The sequence below is a fragment of the Lonchura striata genome, chromosome 5 (assembly GCF_046129695.1).
Source record: "Lonchura striata isolate bLonStr1 chromosome 5, bLonStr1.mat, whole genome shotgun sequence".
NCBI classification, from domain to species: domain Eukaryota; kingdom Metazoa; phylum Chordata; class Aves; order Passeriformes; family Estrildidae; genus Lonchura; species Lonchura striata.
In genome coordinates this window covers 23979395-24002134 of record NC_134607.1, presented here as the reverse complement: position 1 = coordinate 24002134, position 22740 = coordinate 23979395, and the positions used below count along the sequence as shown (strand labels likewise).

Below are 22740 nucleotides of genomic sequence, written 5' to 3'. Positions count from 1 at the left end.
GCTGAAAGTCAGCTGCAGCATCACCAAATCCGCCTGCCGCGGGTGTCAGTGCCACCAGATGGGTGCGGGCAAGAGGACCAGTTCTTGCAGGTAGCACAAGCGGGGCTTTCCATCTTGGCTGATGCCCTGACCCCCAGCGAGGAGCACTTTGAGTGGGTTTTGCTCTGTGACGTGAGCAGCAACAGCAGGTGGCGGGGGCCAGGGGAGGGGGGAGCCGCTTGCTTTTGGTTTTCGACCCTCATCTTCGTTTCACATGAGTCATGTTACGTTCTGAGCTGAGTAACTGCTGGGGCTATTTTTACTCCAGCTCAGCAAAGCTTCCTTCTCGCTGCTGCCACCGCCACCACCGCTCGCTGCGGACCCTGGGGCAAAGGATGGGGACATGGTGAGTGGCAGAGGGCGAGGGCAGGGGAAGCAGTGTTTGGGGTGGTGTCAGTGGAAAGGGGGACCACTGCCCACCTAATCAATTTGGAAACAAAAATAGTATATGCCTTTTGAAAAACAACAGATGACCTGCGATGTGTGGTGTATTCACACACACATACGTATATATTTATTATACTGGGAGAGGGGAAGGGGGGAGGGAGAGAAATTCCTTTCGAGTGCTATTCACCAGTCTGGAAAAATAAAGAAGGAAAGCAGAACATTTTTTCCTTTCATCAAAACAGGAAAGAGAGGGGGGAATGGGGTGGGGAGCAGATCCATAGACATAATGGATGGCTGCCAGTGTAAGGAAATTGTTCCCTTCTACCCTAAACTTGGGGGTTGGGGTGGGGGAGAAATATATGGCAGTATGATCAGAGAAAGCTGCATCCCCTCCTCCCCACTTGATGCAGGAACGTGTGTGCACACGGGAAAGTGCTGAGAAATCGGTGCCCCCCAGCCTTGCCTTTTCTCTTTGAATCCTGCTCGAGCTGCACATCCGCAGAGATGTGAAATGCCTTTGCCTTCTCCTTCATCTCAAAGCACGGGGCAAGAAGGCACAGCCGACAGGAGCCCTCTCCCTCTCTGCCGTTGTCAGGGCTGGGCTCTACCCTCTGCATGTGTCTGCGTGCTCGTCCCCCTTCCCCATCCTCTCCTCTCTGCCAGGTTCCTGCCAGGAATGGGTGAGATGAAGGAGGTGGTGAGGGGCTGGGGGAATCCCTCTGACGGAGAGAGACAGGCAGAGGGGGTGGTTCCCAGGGAAAGCCTGGCAGGTCCCATCAAACGCCTGCTCCCCAGGTGACACCTTCCCTTTCCCCTGGAGCCGCTGGCTCTGTCAGGGCTTTACTCATCCTTGGAAAGCATTTTCTCTGCCAGTGCCAGGGGCAGGAAGGGAAATTATGCAAGCCCTGGGTACCCTGAGGCTCTGCCTTTCTCCAGCCCCGAATACAAACACCGAGCTCCTTGGCTCTCTGTCTCCTTCCTTTGGTCTCCCTTCTTTCCTCCTTCTTCCTCCATTAAACTGAACTCAGTCCTTAGGAAGTCGGGCATGTCAGCACCTCTGGGGGCTGTAAATGCTGTAAAACACAGCGTGAGCTACGCACAGTAACCTTGTTCTTATCACCTGCGATAGTCGGGATAAACCCCATTCAGCCGGCGACTCTGGTGTAAAACCAGCTCGCCCACGGAACGGATCTCCGGGTGTAAACGAGGTGTAAAACTCACTCCCGGTGCCTCGTTTCGTGCCGCGGCGTCTCCCCTCCATTGACGGCTGCGGCAGCCCCCGGGCGTAGGCGCCGGGATTGCTCATCCTTCTGAACTTAGAGACCGGAGCAGCACAGCACCTAAGTTAGACACCTTGAGTGGGCGGGCTGACTACACGTTGGCTGTCAACACCTCCTCATTTCTTTCCATTGATTGTTTTCAAAATAGGATTCATCATGGAGAGGCTGAGACACCTCAGCTGTTCAGACTGAGTCTTGCTTTCCATTGTAAGCCCTGTTTTTCTTCCTGTTGTTTCATAATTCACTACCTACCCCCTCTGAAAAAAAAAATATAATAAAAAAAATATCACCCCTCACTTCATGCTGCTGTGGATGGTGGCTAGTACGATCATTTTTTCCATCAACACGAGATGAGGTGAGAGCAGTTTTGCAGCAAGGAACTGCCTATTGTCCTCAGACACGTGTTGCTCTCCTCCCTAGTGATAAGAGAATAACCAGGGAGATGAGTTCAGCAGTTTGCAGGTTTGAGAGCTGTAATGGTGGTGAAAGCGTTTTAATAAGAAATCCTGGTGCAGGCTCTTAGCAAATCTTGTTTTGTTGTGGTTTCTCTGCAGGGCCATTGCCAGCTAGCACAGTTGCAACCAGATCTTGTCAAGTTGTGATGCTCTAATGGGACATTTTTATGGTCCAGATGCTTCCCTCAAAATACCTTCCCAATATATGTCGTGGTGGTTTCAAACTCTTATCCTGTGACATCTGGGACACCAATAGACCCGCAGGCCTGCATGCCTACCCCACAGTCCAGGTGAGAGGGAGATCCAGTTATTCCCATTAGTTTTAGGGGTTTGTGGGACAGATGTCAAACTAATTTCACAGAAGTAAGAGAGTCAAAGGAGCCCCCAGCAGGCTCGAGGCACAGCAGTTTTAGGTGCACACACTCCTATCAAACTCAGTGCCAGTGAGACCTACCCAGACAGTCTGAAGACATCACTAGGGAAAATCTATCCCTGTCTTATAAAACAGAAAAAACACTGAAGCCTGAGCAGCTTGAGTATCACTTTGCTCTATTTCCAGGCAGGGTCATAGGTAGATGATTAGTCAAATTCCAAACATCCTCTTCCTTGCCGTCTGGAGGTTCAACAGGGATTAGCTTTTTGTTTCTGATGTCGAGCTTCTAAAAACTGCCCAGCATCATCCACATGAAAACAAATAACTCTATTTCTATCCCATCTAGCATGTAATAGAACCGGATATTCAAAACAAAACCAAAAAACAAAAACCACACCACCCATATCTCCCCCAAAATCAGGTCCTGCAGCAGTTCTTGTTGCTACCAAGCAAGAAATTTGCAGCAGTCCCTGCTAGCTTTCTGCTGAGACCTTCTCCTCTCTGGCAGCAATATTTCTCCCTGCTGAGGAATTTGATCAGCCCTCCCACACGCAGGCTGTTCTGTCCTGGCCAGGAAGCCACTACAGCGTGGGGGACTCCCCACACAGGTGGTGTGAAGGTGGTGGAGCCACGCCAGCTTATTTGAGGGCAGAGATCCTCAAAAGGCATCTGGGCCTCCACTGACCCCTTGAGAATCTTAAATACGTAAAGGGATCATGGAAATTCAGGACCCAGCTGTCCCCAGAGCTCTCTACAGAGATAGAAGTACTTCTCAAATCCTCACCTTTTCCCCTGCTGACTGCTAAGGATCCCAAAGCTACAGCATTTCTTTGGCTGGTGCCATCTGGAAAGAGGTGGAAAGGACCGAGGCCCTTTTAAAACTCTTTTTTTTTTGAAGACCTCTACAGATTTCAAAAGGTGTTTCAGGACCCAGGTGGACATCAGGGCTGCAGCTCCATTATCATCACTTGAAATGGCTGGTACGCTGCTGGCGGGCCAGGGTAGAGAATGAGGAGAATTCTAAGAGCGTCCTGAGGAATTTGGGGTGGGACAGGGCTATCATGGCTGGAGCATCTAAGATAAAGTCTTGTTATGATCTCTGGCGGTGGAAATGAGCAAAGGTATGCCTTGCATTTCTACTTCCTCCCCCCTGAGCTCCAATATTGGTACCGAGCCACTTGAGACTTGGTTTGAGGGACTCCCAGGACCCTCCTTATCCCTACACTCATGCACCTCAAATGGCCTGGGCTTCGGAGCTGACATGGCTCTGGCCAAATCCCCAAATGTGGAGAAATCTGCCCACTCTTCTACTGGGTTATGGTGAATGAACGTGACCCCTTATGACCCAAGAGCACCTTGATACACTACCCCAGATGACCCAGGCTATTTTAAGCTAGCTATATGGAGGATCCCCAGTATTCCTCGTGTCCCTGTGCTTCCTGACCAACACCCACATCCATGAGACCAAAATCAAGTTCAGGGGCATAACTAGCCAAGCTGGGATGTGCTATCAGGTGCTTGATGCAGAGGAGCATTTGGGGGGCTGCCGGCTGCTCACTCAATTTCAGTGGCTGCTCCTCCTGCACTTGGACACTTTGGATGGTGCAAATGGGGGTGCTGGTGCGAGACCGTGTGTTTTAGAGAGGGTTGGCTGCAGGAGACTTACAGGCACCCAGACAGTCTAAGGGAGCATGTGTGATGCTGTGAGATGAGGCCACTGGTATGCCAGTGGGTGTATGTATGTGAGAAAGGAAGAGAGAGGGGGAGAGTGAAGGAGAACACATGGATGCCCAGGGATGTGTGAATGAGACAAAATTTGCACGTAGCTGTGCATGCGAGCGGCTCGAACAGAAGCGTGTGCGTAGCATAGGAAAAGCAGGGGGGATGCTTGGGATTCAGAGCGAACGCCTGCCGAGCGCCTGCGGTGCATGACGGTGCAGGAATGTATCGGTGGATACGAGCCTGCACAAAGATGGTGCAGAGATCCCTCCTGGTCGTGCCTGGAGTGTGCTTTGCGAGTGTATGAATCGGCGCCGGGAGATCACTCGTATGTACGTGAGAGGGTGTTTTTTCAATAGGATATGACTCTTTCTTGAACTCACCTGTTAGCAGCCTTCCCCTCCCCATCCCTCTCCCCCCACAGCAAATATCTGCTGGCTTAATTTCCCTTCAGATGTTTATTACATCGTGGAGATAATCATGCAGCAAAATACCTCCGGGTGCCACGAGCAACACCAGATTGTCTTATAGCAACATGTAAATTTCTCTGGCTTCTTTTTTTCCCCTGCACACAAAGAGATGCAAGATATTAAATTAAAGTAATCTCTCTCCCTGGAGCTAGTGGTGTAGCAGGGCAGGGAAGGCAAAGAGTGGATCTTAGAGAAATGGGCTCCAGACTGAAACAGCGAGAACCTGGGGCCAAAAAAAAACAACAAACTACCGTGCCGGGAACTCCTCTCTTCTTATCTCTTGCCGAGGAGGCAGGAATTTCTGTCCCCATTCCTCACGCGATATTAAAGCCACATTATACAGGTTGCTGCAGCATTAGTCATTTTTAATTAATTTATCATTTAAATTAACACACTTTTTATTTTGTCAGCAATGAACTGCTACTCCCTCACTAGATTTGTTCCTTGATACCCAGCCAAGAGGAGGATGGCAAGTTATGCTCCACCCATCTCCTCTCCTTCATAAAAGGAGCAGCCCCGAGTGCCAGCTTAGTCTCTCCTGCAGCTCGCAGAAAATAAAGATCCGGCTCACTCGCCTCTCCTGCAATTTTACCTTTTCTGCATTTTTTTTGTTTGTTTTTTCTTTCTTGTTGCAACAGATTGCGGGAGGCAGCATCAGTGGCTCCACTTTGAGGCTTGTCAAGGCTCAGCGCACGCATACAAACACACACTCGCAACCCAGAGCGAAAACATTTGCTCTCACCTGTCTCCAAACCCAAGCAAACATCCCGTCCAAGCAAACTGCCAACACTTGGAACGAGAAGGCACCCGAGCCAGAGTCTAATGTAAGGGGAAGAATTTCAGTGTACACTGGCAACTTTTCTCTAAAAAGCAAGTGGCAAAAAGGAAGGAAAGGAGCGTTTTAAGAAGAGGACAACTTAAGGAAGAAGATTTCATTATTTGGATTTCACACCAAACTTTGGAAAAGTTTTTTTTTCTTTTAGTTTCTAATCTGTGCACCTTCTTCTAAGAACATTGAGACATTGTTACCTGCATGTAAAAGCTTTTACAGATACACATTTTTTTAAAAAACGAAGAAAACCAACAGGAAGAATAGTATGCCGACCACCTAGCCAAAGGTACCACTGAAGCATCCCTTGCGGCAAGGGGGACCCAGACTCTGGATGTGTATAATTCCGAGGGACTGCATTTTTTTCCCACCGGACTTATGAGATAGCGCAGAGGCAGGCAAGTCACCGAGAATTACTTCTGTCTCCCCTCACCACAACCACCACCTCCACGTCCTCTTCCAAGGGCTCCTGCGACTCTCCCACATCCTCCCGGCTCGCAGGGACATGGGAACGGGCAGCGCCCTCGATGCCTGAGGCCGGGCGGCCGCGGGGCTGTGTGCGGGAAGCGCTTCCCTCCCGGGGCTCGCCGTCCATGTGCCCGCAGCCGGCGGGGCCTGGAGTCGGGATGAATTTCGGCGTGGTCTTCGCGTTCATGCTCTCGCTGCCCCTGGCCCGCATGGAGGTGAGTTTCGGCCGCGGGCAGCGCTGCCGAGCTGCCAGCCCCGCGCTGGGGAGCGCGGCCGGCCGCGGCTCCGGCCCGCAGGTGCGGCGGCGCAGCCCGGGCGGCCGGGGCGCGGCGCGGAGCGGCGGGGGCGCGGTCCCGGGAAGCTCCGCGGGCAGGGCTGCCGCGGGGCCCGGCCGCGCTCAGGGCGGACAGCGACCGCCGCCCCTCCCGGAGGGCAGCGCCCGCTGGAGCGGGCACCCCTCTGGAATGAACACCCCTCTGGAATGAACATACCTCTGCAGCGGGCATCCCTCTGGAGCGGGTGCTCCCGTCGGGACGGGCCCGCCGAGGGGGTCTCGCCTGGGAATGCACCCACCCCCGTGACTGTCCCCAGCTGCCAGGGGCAGGGGAGACCAAGCTGAAGTGGCTCCGGTTAATGTGGGAGCAGGGATGCTGCTGGCGAGCTCCGGGGAAGCCACAGCTTCCTGCCCTGCCTCGCCCAGGGCTGTCACCCTGGGGCGGGTGCTGGCTCCCTCAAGCCTCTCACCCCACCCCGTGGTTTTGGCATCACGGCAGTGCGGGTACAGCAGGAACCGGGGCCCTCTTGACACCTCTGGAATAGCGCACAGTGTGAAATCCACCCTGGCATTGCCAGGGGGGGCAGTGCAGAAAGGGCGTGGGGCTTTGGAAAGGGGGAGGAAGGGGATGGTGTGAGTAGAGACACAGCATCGACACCTACACCGAGTGGTACAGTCATTCAGCAAGGTGTGTGCCCAGCCAGGGGAAGGGGCAGGAGGTAACTGTGTGCTGGGCTTCCACGGTCACGCAAGCATCATACCCTGCGGTCCTGAATGGGCTGCTCAGGAAGATGAGCAGAGGGCAAGGGCCAGGTGGTGGATTTAAACAAACACACCAACCCACTTCGGTTTCCCTATGTGGAAATTGAAGCCTCATCCCCAGCCCTGGTTGAGGAAAAGGAGCCCCAAACCCTCAGATCCTTTGACCTCTGCTGTCACATTTCATAATTTGATTGCATGTAAATTGAGGGGATCAGAAAGCCCCTAACATTCCCACACAGTGCCGTGTTCCCACTTCAGCTCTACCCAAGATGGCAAAACTATGGGTTGGATCTGCAGCTTGATTGTCAGGGGCAGGAAATAGCCTTCCACCAAAACTTTCCCTTCTTTGCATGATTTTTCTCTTTTCCTTCCTCATTTTTGGGCTGGGTAAGTGGGTGCACCCCTTGTGAGATGGCAAAGAAGAGGCTAAGTGCAATGCATCACATCACCTTGCTGTGGGCCCATTTTGCCCTTGCCCAAGCTGCAAAAGGAAACAGAGCTGTGGGCTACCCAGTGGTCATGCTTGTTTTAGGCAGAGGATGGTATTTCCTCTGTGGATGGCTCAGATCTCTTTCTCCCATGCAGCATGAAACATCTAGCTAGGGTTGGTACTGGGGAAAAGTGAAGATGGAAGTTCTGATCCCAAGGAGCTGTTACTCAGTTGCCATAATCAGATTGAAATTCTGCACAGCACTATGACAGCCTAGTAGAGTTTGGTAATTCTGGCCCGAGGTTTCATGGGAGGAATTGTGATATTTGTGACTGTATGACAGGAGAAACAAGAACATTTCTGCTTGGGTAGATGCTTCAGCCTGCAGCCAGTGCTCACAGTTACTTTGAGGGTGGTATGTTGCCCCCTCTGCAGCAGGCACAGACAGCACAGCTCCCACCAGGCTGCTGAACCAGAGTCATCCTCTGAATAGGACTTGCAGCTCCTCCCCAGCCATGCCAGAGAAAGTGCATGAGGAGCAGTAGCTACCCAGATCAGCAGAGGCCCTGAGCAAAAAGATGGAGCCTCCTGAGTCCCTCTCCCTCTTTGATCACACCCATTTGGAGCTGGAGGGCCCTGGAGCTCTTCCAGCCGGAGGGAGTACAAGCCTCAGCGGGAAGGTATTTGCCAGTTGGGAAGCGAGGATGCTAAACCTATTTGCATTTGCCCCACGGGCTGTAATAGTTGCCTTGCAACATTTACAGAGATGGGCTGAGCCAGCCGTGGTTGTGCCGGGGTGAAGCCCCACTGGCAGCGCTTTCTGGAATTCCCAAGGAATGGGGTGCGGCTGGGCGCTTGCTTATAGCCTCGACCCAGCTTCCCACTGCATCTTCCTGCTGCAAGGCTCCGGTGCTCTTCCCTAGTCTTCCTAGCACGAGGCAGTGACAAGGACAAAGCAGTGGAAGCTGGGATGGATGACACGTCTGGGGTGAGCTTGTGGAAGGAGCCAGTCGTCCCTGCCTCCCTCTCACTGTCAGCTGATGTGCAGCAGCAGGAGGGAATGACAGGGCTCCTGTGCTGTTTCCAGTGCTGCTGGCACACAACCAGCCCCAGGAGTGGACATGCCTCCAGCCCGCGCAGGGGAGATGTGGGGGGAGTGTGGAGGAGCAGTGGAGTCCCCCTTGAAATGGAAAAGGGTGGGTAGGTCTGGCTGTATTTTAGGAACACGGACTAGATCAAACGTTTAATTATTTTAAGGAGGGGGAAACATAAGCCACAATTCCAAGTGGAAGGGGTTCATGTGAAGAGGGTTGTACCTGCTGCAGAGTACTCTGGCAGGAATTTGTCAGGGTCCCCCTGTAGCCAGGAGTGGTGCTGGAAGGGTGGAAGCCTTGTGCCGGGGAGTGCTGGTGGCAGGTGCTGCTGGTCTTGCCCTCTGCCAGGGAATGCGGTGGAGTCTCCCCTCAGGGTCCATGCATTAGCTTCAGAGGGAATTAAAAAATGCTGTTTGTTTGTGGGTTTTGCCTGGCTGATCACTCAAGACCCTGCTGCCAAGATTCCTTGCCATGGTCGGTGTGGAGGTGTTCAGAAAGTCCTCCTCTCCTGGGCAGAGGAGTGAATATGTGGGTGGTTCCCTGCCCTTCACAAAGTGGTGCTGCTGACACCATTCTGTTCTTCCATGTGCAGTCACACTGACTTGGAAAAAGCAGCTGAAGGAGTCCTCACCTCGGGAATGTCCTTGTCTGTTTTATTTGAGCCCTGTGGGACTGCCTTCCCTGCTGGTTGCACAGTCTTTGCTCCCTCCTCCTCCTCTGTACCTACCAAGAGACACACCTTCAGGCAAGACTGTGAAACTCTTGCCAGAGGGTGCAGACCACAAGACTTCGTATTCCCTGCACCAACTAGGCAGCTTCTGATGGCAAGGAGACCTTTCAGCATCCCTGGTGCTCAAAAGCCTAAGCTGGGGGAAAAACTCCAGAGCAAGAGGTGGTGGGGCTAGGGAGGAGGCAGATTTTGGGAAAGTGCATATGTGGGGAGCAGGAACAGGGGAACTGCTGCACCTGCATTTATATACAGTGGCCAAATAGTGCTGCTGGACATCTGGGAGGAGGGAAGCAAAGCTGATGTGCTGAGAGGCCCCAGTACAACAGCCACAGTGCAGTTGCTTTGCTGCCTTCTGTCAGATGTGCCATGGCCCCTCAAGCACCAGCAACCAGCACAAGAAAGGGAAGTGTACATCCCTGCCAAGGAGTTGGCAGATTGGGGGGTGCCCTTGCAACCTAGGGGAGAGTCAGAGTCAGGAACTGGGGAGCAGAAGGAGGGAGGGAAGAATAAACTTTCTTCTAAGAATTCAGGGCCTCGCAGGAATACGAGGCCAGGCCTTGGGGCACTTGACAGCCAGCCAAGAGTCCATTGAGACAAAAGTCTTCTTTGATCTGCCGCACAGTTAAAAAAGGAGATTGTTAACCTGTGTTAGACAAATAACTCCAGAGGAGCTGCTGAGCAGGAAAAGCACCAGCTGCTTGGACTGGTCTCTTGGGGATCCCACCTCTACCTTCTGTCCCCATGGGATTAGGTGGAGGTGATTGATGGACCTCTGCTTCCCTGTGTCTCATCCCACAAGTGCCCGGAGTGTGGATGTGTGCAGTGCTCCATCTTAGAGCTTCCCAGGCACAGGGCTGGGGTGGGGGCCAGAGGCATGGCTGTTCCCAGTGACAGACCCCAGAGGGAGCAAGGACAAGGCATGCAGCTCAGGTTTGTAGCAGCTCTTAGGCCAGCCTTGGCCTTAGTTTACAAGGGTAAAGTAAGGAACTTCACAGGCTTGCAGTTGTCACTGGCAGAGCTGCCTTACAAAAAATGGGGGTGGAGGACAGGATTATGAGCTATGTGGGCTGGTGTTACACCATAGCCATGCCGGTAGTATCTGCAAAAAGAAAAAATTGGCATCTAAAACTGCTGCTCTGAGCAGGGAGTGGAGCTTACTGCTACAGGCAGTCACCAGAAGTATGGCTCCTGAGGGCCTGCATTTTCAGTCCCTGATTCATATCTGCTCCTCCTGCTCAGTTAGCAAGGTGACACCTCCCAGCTCGCTTCCAAAGTCGCAGAGTCTGAGTCTCGTAACACCTGCCCACGCTCTCCCCCCAGCAAGTGCCAGAGTTTAAAATAAAGTTCCATTTCCTACATGTATTAAGTGTCAGGAAGGTCCAGAGGCATCCGTGCAGAGCAGCATTTGTACACAAACGCATTTGGCTGACAGGTGCAAACATTGAAAGCCTGCAATTTCACCACCCAGCACTGAGCTCTGACTGCAAGTACTGGGAATTTCAAATGATCCCTCTTCCAGTAAATGTGTGTGGCACAAGGCAGGGAAGTGCTGCAGAGCCTCTCCAGCACTGGGCTGTTGGTCCCTCTCTTCCTCACACAGCAGGAGATGTCAGAAGGCATCTTCATTTCACAGCTATTCAGTGATCCCTGAATTATACAAGTCTCTCTCTTGCTGTGCATTCATCACTGATGCTGCTTCCCCCTCCCTCAGAGACTGAGGAAGTAATGTCTGGGGATGTAATATCTGCGTTTTGCTGCAGGCAGACAGCCAGATCTGTGGTGAGATGTGGCAGTGACAGGGATGGAGCCGGGCAGGAAAGCTCGGTCTGACTGAAGCTATCTGGTGGGTCTGGCTGTGGAGGTTTAGGACACTGATGTTGTCTGCTCTGCAGCTCTCTTCAGGAGGTTTCTGAGCCTCCTCGGGCTGCAGCAACCTTCACATCACTGCATCCCAGTTAAAGTTATAGTATTAGAGGGTGGTCTGGCAGGGCTGAGGAGGGAGCACTCCTGTTGTCCTACTATGGAAGCAAATGGTGGGTGGTCAGAGACAGGCACGTGTGAGAGAGTGCCAGGCTCAAGCAGCCATCCAAAAGTGGCTGCAGGTTTGGGCCAAAGCTCTCAAAGTTTAAAGCCAACGTTTAGCCACCTGCCTGGTGGCTTTTCTCTGCTGTGAATGGAAGGAAAATATTCTGCACTGAATGCAGGCATGGAGGGAATAGCTGTGCAGTAGGAGGACCACACACATGCCACCAACTGTCCATAAAAACCCACACGAAAATCCCTGTGTTTCACAGAAACACAAGCCAAGCTCCCCTCTCAGTTACAGGGACATGTGGAGGGCTGTGCCTCAGACATCGTCCAGCACCCAGCTGAAAGAGCAGCTTTTCCGCTTGAGTACCACTGAAAGAAGAGAGCTGGGAGCTAAGCAAACACTTCGGCCAGTACTTTCCTCTGTCTCTTTTTCTAGACTTTCGGAAGTATGTTTTAATCAGCATTTGCTTTCCCACACCACTCCTTTGTACTCTTATTAAGTGCTGTCACTGGGGCCCACTTCTAGCCTAGTGCCAGAGTAAAATTCCCAAGAGACTGATGGCATTGCACCTGCCTGTATTTGGCCCATTGTCTGATGTTGCTAAACCTGCTCTTACTTGAGTTTTTTTCATGCTGGCGTGCAATGACATCCAAACTCCATATGTTTCTTCCTCCAAATCAGCTCCTCAGCCCATCACCTCCCTGCAGCTTTTGTCATTTCACCGCGGGCTCACGCTGGGGCAGCCTCAGCCGCGAAGGTCAATCTCCATCTCCACCCCCAGCCTTTTTTTTTTGCTTAAAAAAGAGTATGCAAATGATGTATATTATTGGGCCTCTGTGGTTTGAAAACACACGCGCTCGCACACGCACACACACATGATAACTGACAAAGCCCGTGAAGGAGTTTCATAACGGAGGGAAATATTAGGAAGGTTTTATCTGATAGTGTAAGGGAAGTCTGTTAAAACGCCTTTACTGCAGGCAGCAGGAATGAGAAGCCACCTGGAGAAGTCATACACCACCGGAGAAGGAAGCTTTGCTGGCTGCTTGCATAGTGTCCAGGGCTCTGCTGCACAGCCCGGGTATTTTTTTGCTTTTTTAGTCTTCTGACAGCTTTGTGAGAGCCTGCAAGAGGGTCTCTCTTGCTTTTGCTTAGTTTTCATGTCTTCATGAAGAAGAAAGCCCTCAAGGTTTCAAAGCAAATGCAAGACAATGCACGTCTTTGCATTTTGCTGGTTCTGTCGTGTCTCCCCCATGCTTGATTTCCTGCTCCTGCTCTGTGACACAGCCAGTATTTGCAGATGATCTCTCTAATGCATGTTTCTCCCTTTCTTGTATTTTTGTTGTCTGGCAGGGGGACCCCATACCTGAAGACATTTATGAGATTTTGGGTGGCAGCTCAGTGCGCTCCATCAGTGACCTCCAGCGTGCCCTGCAGATAGACTCCGTAGGTAAATCTCCTCTTCACCAAACACTCCTCTATTTTTAATTAAGTCTTTGGGGGGGCTGGGAGGGGATATTCTCTTTTTCAGCAGGCACACTATCAAGAGACTTCATTATAAATATAGGAACCACTCAGGAGCCAAGACGTGGCTGTTTACAAACTTAGTCCCCCTGAAACTTATGGGAGTTAGAGGCAACTAGATGCTTTTTTAGATCTCCTAACTGTCTGGACACTGGCTTCCAAAAATGGTAGGATATGGGCAAGGTGAGTGCAAGGAACTGAGATCCCCATTCTTCACCCTGCGAGATGCTCAGTCAGCAGGGCTTGAACTGGACAAGGGGATCAGTTTAGGAAGCTGCAAAATGGGAGGTGGAAATACGGTGAGAGAGGAGGAAAGGGCCGAGTGGGTTTCCAGGTTTGGCATTCCACAAAAGGCCGCGGGCTCCCAGAGGCCCTTAGGATGAGAGGAGCAGAGCACGTGTCCGTGGGCGAGCGACGGGGCAGGGGCTAAGTCAGGGTAGCGTCGTTTCACCTCCTGCCTGCAGATAAGAGCTCCGGGGGCTGCAGGGCCTCGGGGTCACTTGGCCAGGGCTGCCTGCACCGAGCAGCAGGAGCGGCGAAGCGTGGAGGGGTCGGCACGTGTGGGAACTGGAGCACGCGCCACGGCGGCTGGGCTGGCCCAGGAATTTATTTATAAACGGTCTCTTCAGAGCAAATTCCTTTCTATTCTAACCCTGCTCCCGCCCGTCGTCCCCCAGCCCCCCCAGCTCGACTTCTCTCTCGTGTTTTGTCTGTTTTGAGCTTTGTAATCCTTGCCGAGACACTATCTACGGGGGAACAGAATTTCCTGCTTTTGTTTCCTATGCCAGTCCAACCACTGGCGCAGTCTCAAAAGCATTCCCGCTGCCTTTCAAAACGGCCCTGGAGGGGCAGGGGGGGAAAGCGAGGGGGAGGGCACCAGCTGCGTTCAGCTATTGTTTGTCTTAGAAAGAGGCGACGAGGCTCCCCACCTCTGCCAGGGCCACTCCCTGCCCTCACCAGTTCCCTCCTCCTTGTCCACAAGCCACACAATGGGGCAACTTCCAAAATTAGCCCTGCTGGATTGTCCCAGGCTGGTACCCCCTACCCCAAATGTCTTCAGTACTGATCCAGGGTGTAGAAGGACAACCTAGAGGAGGGAGGGATGTGATTCTCAACTGATTTGTTTTGAGTCAACAGTTGTTGCTATTTTTTTGCCCCCATTTCTCTCCTCTCATCAACTCAACTTGTTCACCAAAGGCAGCCCTCACCTTCATTTGATGAAATGCCACAGGATGGAGGGGTGGGCAATGAGCAGCTGAGAAAATGCATCCAATCTGTCATGGGCCGGCGTCTAATGAACAGATACATCTCTATCACGGCTATTAACCAGCCTCATGATTAAGAAAGAAAATGGGCTTATCTGGTTGGCTTCAGAAGCCCAGGGGTATGAGAGAAGGTTGCAGAGCTTTGAGTCACTGGTTTCACTTCAGGTCCCAGTCAGGAAAGGCTGGTCAGGGAAGTGAAAAGTGGTGCTGTGAAGCCATTTCTTTGTTTCACCCCATGTTCCCAGGTACTGACTGAGGAGCATTGACATTCGCTTGCCCTGTGAGGAATTAGCAAATTAGTGTGTGCACAAAATAATCCCAAAGTGGCTGGAGCTATTCCCTGTGCTGTCTGTGCACCCTGTGTGTGTCACAGCTGACTCCCTCCACTGACTGCACAAGGAGGCAGAATGAGGCAGCTCCAGGAGGCAGATGGGCTGAGGTAGTGCTCTCCTGACCTTGGGCACTACTGCAAACCCAGCAACAGAAGTGTGTCAAGTGGGAGTCATCTCCTTAATTGTGGTTGCCCACAAAGCAGTGGCTGCCCATGTAAACCAGTCATCCAGACATCTTCTCTAGCCCAAAGAGAATTACAGGCCCTTCTAAAGTGTGATCCACCAGTTCTCATTTTGGGACTTTGCCTGAGGGCAAGACGAATGGTGCCTAGAATTGATCACACCTTTCCAGCCACTTTAAAGGGTGTCTGTCTGTCCACCTCACACGTAGATGTTGACTGCTCATTGACAGGCACATGATTCCTGCCTTCTGAATGCAGCCTCTGTGCACCCACCCCAAATCTGTCAGCAACTGCTTGAGACCTGAGCAGGGAGCAAAGTCTCTGCTTCCCTTTATGAGAAGGCCCTTTATGCACTAGGGCAGGGCTGAGGAAGAGGAATGGGACATGATAGGTAAGGGAAGTCTGCTCCACCACACATCTGATAAACAGAGATCTTCCACTGGCCCCTAATTCCCTTTAAGAAAATTGCTCCCTTGATGCTGACGTCCATTCAGTTTCCTTCAGCTGCTAAAGCAGGTTAGAGAAGGAAAGAGCTGTGGCTGGGTGGGAGCTATCTTCGAGTGCAGCCATTGTCCCGAGCTCAGGAGGGGCTGCGTGTTCGAGTGCTCCATGGGGATTATGGGCATTTCTCTATTCAGCACTTCCTATGGGAAAAAGCAGTGGGGTGGGAGGGAACCACTCAGGGCTGGCCTGAATGCTATCAGTCTTCCTCTCCCATCGCCGACTGAACCACCTCCAGATCCTGCCTCTTACCTTCGAGTAGTCTAGAGGAAAAGTAATTTTAACTTTATTTTTCTGTTCTTCTGTCATAAAACTTCTCTAACCCAGAGCAGCTGAGGTGAGCTAGGAAAGAGAAAGCAAGCACCCCACCTGCCACCCATCCCCCCCTTCACCTGTCCTCTCACCTCCCAACTCTCCCAAGCCATCCCAGCAAGGCACCTCAGTGTTAAATACAAAGTGTTCTGCTTGCTCCATCTGGTCTTTGATCCTCCTTGGTGTTATCCTGGTCTCAGCTGACCAATCTGAATCCCTCTGACACCAGAAAGGCAACTCCTCTCTGACACCAGAAGGTCCTGACACGAGCCTTATCTTTCTTGAGCTGGAGTTTTCCCCTCCAAGACCTGACTGGGTTGCCTCTTTCATGATAGGCCTGTTGCTCTGAGCTGCCTAGTCTGAGCAAAGGGTGTCCATGTCCCAGAACAGCTGTGACCCTGCTTGTGGATTTATACCTAGCCTGAGGTCCTGGGTCCGTGGCTTATCTCATGTCCCTGCATTTTTCCTGGTGATCTCAGCACAAGTGCCTACTGTCTTCTCCCACCTCTACCTGGTGCTATTAGGTCATGTCTTCCCCTTTGCAGAGCGGGACAGCTCGAGCCTGAGCCTGAATGCATCTCAGCCTGATGAAAACCCTGTGGCCCTGTCTCGAGAGCGACGAAGCCTAGGTGAGCTTGGGGTCTTGCACCTTGTGATTGTTGGGAAGCAGCTGTGGGTGGTCCAGATATGTGTCTGAGATACAAATGTAGGGGTAGAGGATATAGTGCACCTAAACGCGTGGAGGCATAGAAATGAGGGTCTGGGCCTGGAGTGGGAGCTGGGTGCTTCACCCTGGGAGAGCAGGAGAGGGAGTCTGGACTTCCGTGCACTGCTCTGCCTTAAATCCCAACAGTGCTCATTTGGCCTTCTCACTGGGCTGCAGTGGGAAGCATCACTGTACTGGGGCCTCCTCCACATGGCTCTGTATAGGGAGAGAGCTGGAGGAGTGAGAGAAAGAGAAGAGCATTTGTGTGTTCTTGTGCACGTGAGAGCCTTGTGGGGTCCTTCACTTGCAGCAGAGGTGGCTGTGGCGGGTTGGTGACACCTGCAGAGCCCATTTCATCCTGTTTCCCTCTTGGCCCTCCGTAGATGCTCTGGCAGCAGCAGAGACGGCTGTCCTGGCGGAGTGCAAGACACGGGAGGTGGTCTTTGAAATCTCCCGCAACATGGTGGACAGCACCAACGCCAACTTCGTGGTGTGGCCGCCCTGCGTGGAGGTGCAGCGCTGCTCCGGGTGTTGCAACAACCGCAATGTGCAGTGCCGCCCCACGCAGATCCGTGTCCGGCACGTCCAGGTGAGGGACGCGCCCGCCACTGCTTCCTCCTCCTGCCGCCCACCGCCATCCCTGTGCCCCAAAGGCAAGCACGGGTGGGTCTCGGGTGCTGGGCTCATGCAGCCATCTGTCCCTGCTGCGCTGGCCACGCAGCGCTGCAGCCGCCGGCCTAGGTGACCTCCATGCCAGCTGCTGGAAGGGCTGGTGCTGCCCAGCAGCTGGGGACTGTCACCAGGCAGAGCTACAGGGCACTGTCCCCATCTGCACCTCCACACCACAGCACCTCGAGGCGGCCTTGTCTGCTGTGTTAGAGCAGAAGAAACAGGGTGCTTCCATTGCGGGAACTGGTTTTGATGCAAAAGAGGAGGATTTGCAGTGTCAGTCTCCATCCCCCCACTGCTGCTGCGGCTTCCTCCCAAGATGTGCACTGGAACAGCTTCTCTTTCTCAGCCCACAGCTATCTCCTGACCTGCTCCATCAGCCAGCAGACACCTGACAGCTAACCTCTTGCTCTGATCCTCCCTTCACAGCTACCAGTGATCTCCTCACAGCTTCCTCCTAGACAGTTTGTTTAAAAATAATATTCATCCCATACTAATCCTCTGCCTGAGCCATAAGAGACTCCCCCAGGCAGGCAGCAGAGGTTGGCTGGGAGAGATTGTATTCACACACAGCCCTTTTCATCAGGAAATTCCTTTCTCAGAAAAGCCAGGCTGAATGAGGAAAAAATGGGGGGGGGGGGAGCAGGAGTTGTTTTTCTGGAAAAAAACAAGTGAGAGGTCAAAAGCCAGCCTGAAAAAGTGACCTGGAAATGGTTTCTTTGAGGACAGAGGTCTCTCTATTGTTTGGCTGGAAGTGTTTGTCTAGCAGGCAGCGTGTGGTCTGAAGCGTGTGGAGTGGGCTTTCAAGGAAAGATAAACAGCCTGGCTGCTTTGGCGCTGGCTGAGGGATGCTGCTGGGGGCAGTGGGTTTAGAGGAATTCCATCCCAGATGCACAGCAGAGTGAGTATTTATAGCCTGTGGAGCACTTCAGGGACCGCAGAGTTGTTAGATAAGCTGAGTGGGGTCAGGCCTGGCTGCTGATGCAGTGGGAGGACCCTCTAAAAAGCTTGTGCCTTGTGGTGGGATGTGGAGCAATGAGTCTTTCCTCTGAGTCAGCACTGGTGGAGAGTCCGGGGGAATTTCCAGAGCACTGCCTTTCCTACAAAGAGCCAAGGGCTTCAGCCCTGTGAGTTATTAAAGAGCTTGAGACAAATTCAGACAGGCCTCAGCAGAGTTGGTGAGGCTGCGATATCTTGCTTCAGGCCTGAGTTCTTCTCCTTTTGCCCTTCCTGTAGGTTCCTGAGGGAATTATCCTGGTTGTCCCAGGTCTCTGCCATAGCATCTGTCAGAAACAGGCTGGCATGTCCTGCATGTTCCATGTTTCTGTCTCTGACCAATCAGTCATCCTGCTTAAGCTCTGGCGATAGTTAGGATCAGGGGAGCCAACCAGAGACATCCAAACTTGCCTGGTCTGGGTCTGCTCTGCTGCCATGTTCAGAATTATCTCCCATGTTCAGAATTATCTCCCGTACACACCACCCCTGAGTCTGAGTTTGAACAGGGCTCTGTAAGCTGCCTTCTGACCCTCTAGGAAGAAAGCCAGGAGTAAAGTGCACTGACACTGACAAATTTTGCAGAGTGAGAGCCATACTAATCTTTTTCTTGCCTTCCTCTTGCAAATAGGTGAACAAGATCGAATTTGTCCAGAGGAAGCCAAAATTCACAAAAGTCGTTGTGCCTTTGGAGGACCACGTGCAGTGTCGGTGTGAAGTCGTGTTCCGACCACCCCCCAGGAACATCCGTCCAGGGCCACGTGAACAGAGACGTAAGGATCTTGGCATTACTAGAATGAAGGGAGGTGTGAGAAGAGGGCTGGGGAGAGAGAAAAGAGACCTCCACTGGTTTCAGTCTGCTTAGCTCCAGTCAATCCCAAGGCCCTTTGCTAGCTTATAGCAGCTGAGGGACCTTTCCCAGGATGTCTTCCTGCCAGGAAGGTGCTGAAACCGAGGGAAAAGAAGGAGGGGAAAGTGAGAGGTGAGGGGAAGGGCATGGTGGGAAAAGGGAGAGGGCAGAGATTGTGGAGAACAGAGGACAAGGAACAGAAGAATAGAAAGAGGCCTTGTGGCCCTGCTGTTGCAGAGCTCTTTGTTGACGGTGTGTGGAGAAGGATATTTCAACAGGAGCCGTCTGCCCCTGGCTGTACAGACACTCTCCCCTCTGTTTTGGCAGGCTTGTCCCCAGCGCTCACCACAGCCGCTGTCTCACAGAGGCGGCGAGTACGCCGGCCGCCGGCGCAGAAGAGGAAACATAAGAAGTACAAGCATGTCAACGATAAGAAAGTGCTGAAAGAAATCCTCATAGCATAGAAGTGCTGGCAGGGGAGAGAGAGCACAAGGCAGGTAACAGTGAACTGCTTTTGCATTCAGGAGAGATGTCCTCCTGGGAGACGGCATCTTGGGACCTTTCCCACACCACTGGCCACTTGTTCAGTCTAGGGCTGCTGCAGGATAAAACCTGGGTTGAAGGAGGAGGAAGAACTAGGTTGGGTGCCAACATGTGCATTCTATTTATGGAATTAAGGCTCTTTGCGACTTTGCAGAGTTGGAATGATCATGCTGCAGCCATCCTTGCTCTCAGGCCCCGCCCTCTCCTTTCTATGCCTCCCTTTCAGTCAGAGAACAAGCCTGACTGCTCACTACGCCTAAATCCCCTCGGGGTCCAGGTAATTCATCTCTTCTGTGGAGCAACTACTGTTCTAGTTTCTCTATTGGTTCTCCATTGAAAACAGAGAATTAATGCTGCTCTAGGGATCCCTTTTCATTTTATTTTGTTACATGAGTCGGCAGAAGGACTGAAGAGCAGCAACACTTCTGGTTCATCGCTCTCCTATAGGGAAGCCTATGTGCATGAGAAAGGTCATACTAGGGGAAAGGAGAACTGGAATCTCTGGCAAGAGATCTGGACTTTTTCAGGCCAGGGTCTGATTCTTCTCTCCATGACTTGTGTAAACAGGAGTAATTCCCTCATCATCAGAAGAATTTCACTGGCACAAGCTAAAGGAGGCTAAGCCTTGGTTCCCCATGAGAAGAAGAGGTGCAGAAAAGAGGGAAAGAGTAGTCAGGGCGCAGATTGGTGGGAGCTGAATTGTGACCCTGCTTAACAGGGAGAGCCCTGGCCCACAGCTCAGCAGTTCCAGCTCTGCTACAGCCACTTAGTAAGCCCAGGCCACCCCTTCACATTCACTTCCCCTCACCCCAGGAGAGGGGACAGCAGGCTTCTCTGTGTGGCATTTCAGGAGCTAGGGGCAAGGGGCACCGAGCAGTGTCTTGAGACTGGGATTCCCATGCTAGACACTACAAGGGCTCTGATTATCCCAGGATTCTCCTGGCCAGCCTAAAGTTCCCAGGGTAGACATTATGCAAACCCATGCAAATCTCAGCTCTGGCTCAAGCTGTTCAGGGGAAAAAAATTGAGGAGGTCAAAGGTCCTCCCAGGCTTCTAATCTGGCTCTTTGGCACAAATAGAGGAAAAAAGGGGATAGGAGGGGAGTTGCAGGGGGCAAAAGGTTACATATTCTAATGCTGTGTCTGATTTTGTTTCACTTCCAGGTTTATTTAATATATTTGCTGTATAGCCCCCATGGGGTCCTTGGAATGATAACTTTTCCTCTTCGTCCATCTGCCTCGATGTCTGATTCAGACGGCAATTGGTGCTTCCCTTTCCATCAGTGGACCTTCTCCCACCAAAGCCTCCCTTTCATTTATTAGCATAATTTTAAAGTTTTACACACACACACACACACACACAAAAGGACAAGGATGACCTACATATATATAATATATGAGAAAAGAACAAAGTACAAATAAAACCATGAATGCCAACAGCTACAACTTGCGATGAGAACAGGACAATTCCTCCCCTGCCACAAAGGACAGGATGGAAAATGTGAAAAGGAAAGTGGGTCCAGTTTCTTCTGAGAGAAGGAGAAAAACAGATGGACAGAGGCTGGAAGGGGAATATTCTCCCTTTCCCTCATGCTTCTGGTAAGGCTGGAAGGGCCCAGCTGAGATCTGCTCTTGCATTGGACCTACCTTTTGGCAACAGGCAAATCTCAGATTGCGAGCGGAGACCAATGATGGAAAATGCACTAAGAACTTTTATCACCCTACCTGGACAGATATATATTTTTAATGTGCGTGTGTATATTTTTTTTTTAAAAAGAAAAACCAAAACCACTAAGGTATACAACATCTCGGGGAACACAACAAACAAGCAAAGAAACAAAACAAAGAAGCCAAATGCATTCCCCCACTCCCTCTTTCCCCTGCTCCTGGTGCTGACTGGAAGGTGTTTGGATCGTGGGCAAGAAGCACAAGGCAGCAGAATCGTCTCCACACCCCTGGCCCCTGCCAAGAAGAGCCATCTTTGCACATGCTGGTGGAGAATTCAACTTTCCAGGCTCAGACTCAAATTATTTTTTAAATTCACTCTGGATGTGTGCGTGCGTATATGTGTGTGTGTGTGTGTGTGTGTGTGTGTGTGTGTATATATATATATACGTGTGCATGTGTGTGCGTGTGTATGTGTATTTATACATACATATATAAAATATATATATATATATATATGTTCTTAAACGGATTTCATTCCCCAGTGGCAGGAAGCTCAGAGGCACGTGCATGCATCGGCTTCGCTGAGCTGGCAGAAAAGCACACTGTTACTGCAATGTGCCTGCGAGGCTGGGGATGGGGCAGGCAGAGGGCATCAGCTGATCTCTCCCTTTCTTGTTACCCTTTTCTCTCACTCTGTACCAACCCTCCCTCCCCAGCACAACTTCCTTGCAGAAGGTGAAGTGGAACCACAGCAAGACCAAGGACAGCCAAACTTAGAAGCATGACTTAATCTCAGTGAGCTGTCCTTGCCTACTCTGTTGTCTTGAAAGTAGTATCGTGTCATTCCCATGAGGTTTTTAACCCCTTCCTGGATGTCCTACATATTATACCTCCACTAATCTTTCCCTGCCAATGTTCCTAACCCACTTAGCTTGGAAGTTGATCGTGATGTGGATAGCTCTATGTAGGTATAGAGAAAGAAATGAGGATGGTCTTCACAGTTGGCACAGTTTCTGAGACAGAAATGAGCTCTTCTAAGTGAGGAGGACTCAGAGCACAACTGAGTTCCTCCTGGACCACTGCCTGTCTTTGAGGAGGGAGGAGGACTGTGTGGGCAAGGGCTGATTTTGCACAAGTAATAGTCAGTAACCATTAGCAGAACTGTTACATATGATGGGAATTCCCAGCATCACCTTGGAGTCAGGGTCTTGGATTGTGTTGTGCTGGGTGCTGCATACATGAAGAAAATGCCTGCCCAGAGCAATGGCTCTTCTCCCCTCACACACACACCCCTGTTGTGGGTTAAAGCTCTGGAGGGAGATGGGGAAAGTAGCCAAAGCCACAGCCTGGGAGCTGTTACAAGTTGTGGAGGGAGCCAGTCCTCACCTCCTGCAAGCCCAGAGCACTTCTCATACCACTGCCAAGGCAGCACGTTGCTCCCTCCCTCCAGCCCCAAGCCCTCAAGTCTTAAGACACTTTCTTACCCTGTTCCAAAATCTGTTTCTTTTGGTTTGTAAATATGGTGAGGTTTTGTTTTATTTTATTTTAATTTTTTTTTGCCTTTTTTAATGTAAGATTAATTTATACTCAGTACTGTATTTAAAATTGTAAAAAAAAAAAAAAAAAAAAAAGGAATCACCTCTTGAACAGCATTTTCTCTTTCTTTTGTGAGCTGAATGAAAAGCAGAGGTCAAACTAGCTCACTGCAGGGCACAGCGGGATTTCCAGGGCCTCCAGTTTCCTTTTCAGGACACTTGTTCTGAGATTGCAGAGAGAAGCAACCAAAGCTGGGAAAGTCCTGAGAGCCCATGCACAGCCCTGCCCATGGCCAGCCGTGCTGTGCTCCTCCTTCCT

General features: G+C 51.6%; 1 protein-coding gene across 3 annotated transcripts; it reads left to right on the top strand.

The window, feature by feature from the left end:
• Positions 1-316: 316 nt before the first annotated feature.
• PDGFB (platelet derived growth factor subunit B) lies at positions 317-22491 on the top strand. 3 transcript variants are annotated; one of them, XM_021554018.3, is made up of 8 exons: positions 317-385; positions 5362-6235; positions 12696-12792; positions 16004-16087; positions 16548-16753; positions 18458-18599; positions 19004-19173; positions 20383-22491. In XM_021554018.3, exons 2-7 carry the CDS (start codon positions 6080-6082, stop codon positions 19138-19140), a joined length of 822 nt encoding a protein of 273 aa, XP_021409693.1. In that variant the 5' UTR covers positions 317-385; positions 5362-6079; the 3' UTR covers positions 19141-19173; positions 20383-22491. The 3 variants fall into 3 exon arrangements, with proteins under 3 accessions (XP_021409693.1, XP_021409694.1, XP_077639530.1); XM_021554019.2 differs by lacking the exon at positions 317-385 and having other exon boundaries at positions 5066-6235; positions 19004-19169; XM_077783404.1 differs by lacking the exon at positions 317-385 and having other exon boundaries at positions 5066-6235.
• Positions 22492-22740: the final 249 nt, after the last annotated feature.

Excerpts from the sequence above, each read along its gene's own strand:
- PDGFB (XM_021554018.3), top strand. The coding sequence starts at position 6,080 with ATGCCTGAGGCCGGGCGGCCGCGGGGCTGTGTGCGGGAAGCGCTTCCC. Across the intron at positions 6,236-12,695 it reads TGCCCCTGGCCCGCATGGAG|GGGGACCCCATACCTGAAGA; the intron begins GTGAGTTTCGGC and ends GTTGTCTGGCAG. Across the intron at positions 18,600-19,003 it reads AGGGCCACGTGAACAGAGAC|GCTTGTCCCCAGCGCTCACC; the intron begins GTAAGGATCTTG and ends CTGTTTTGGCAG.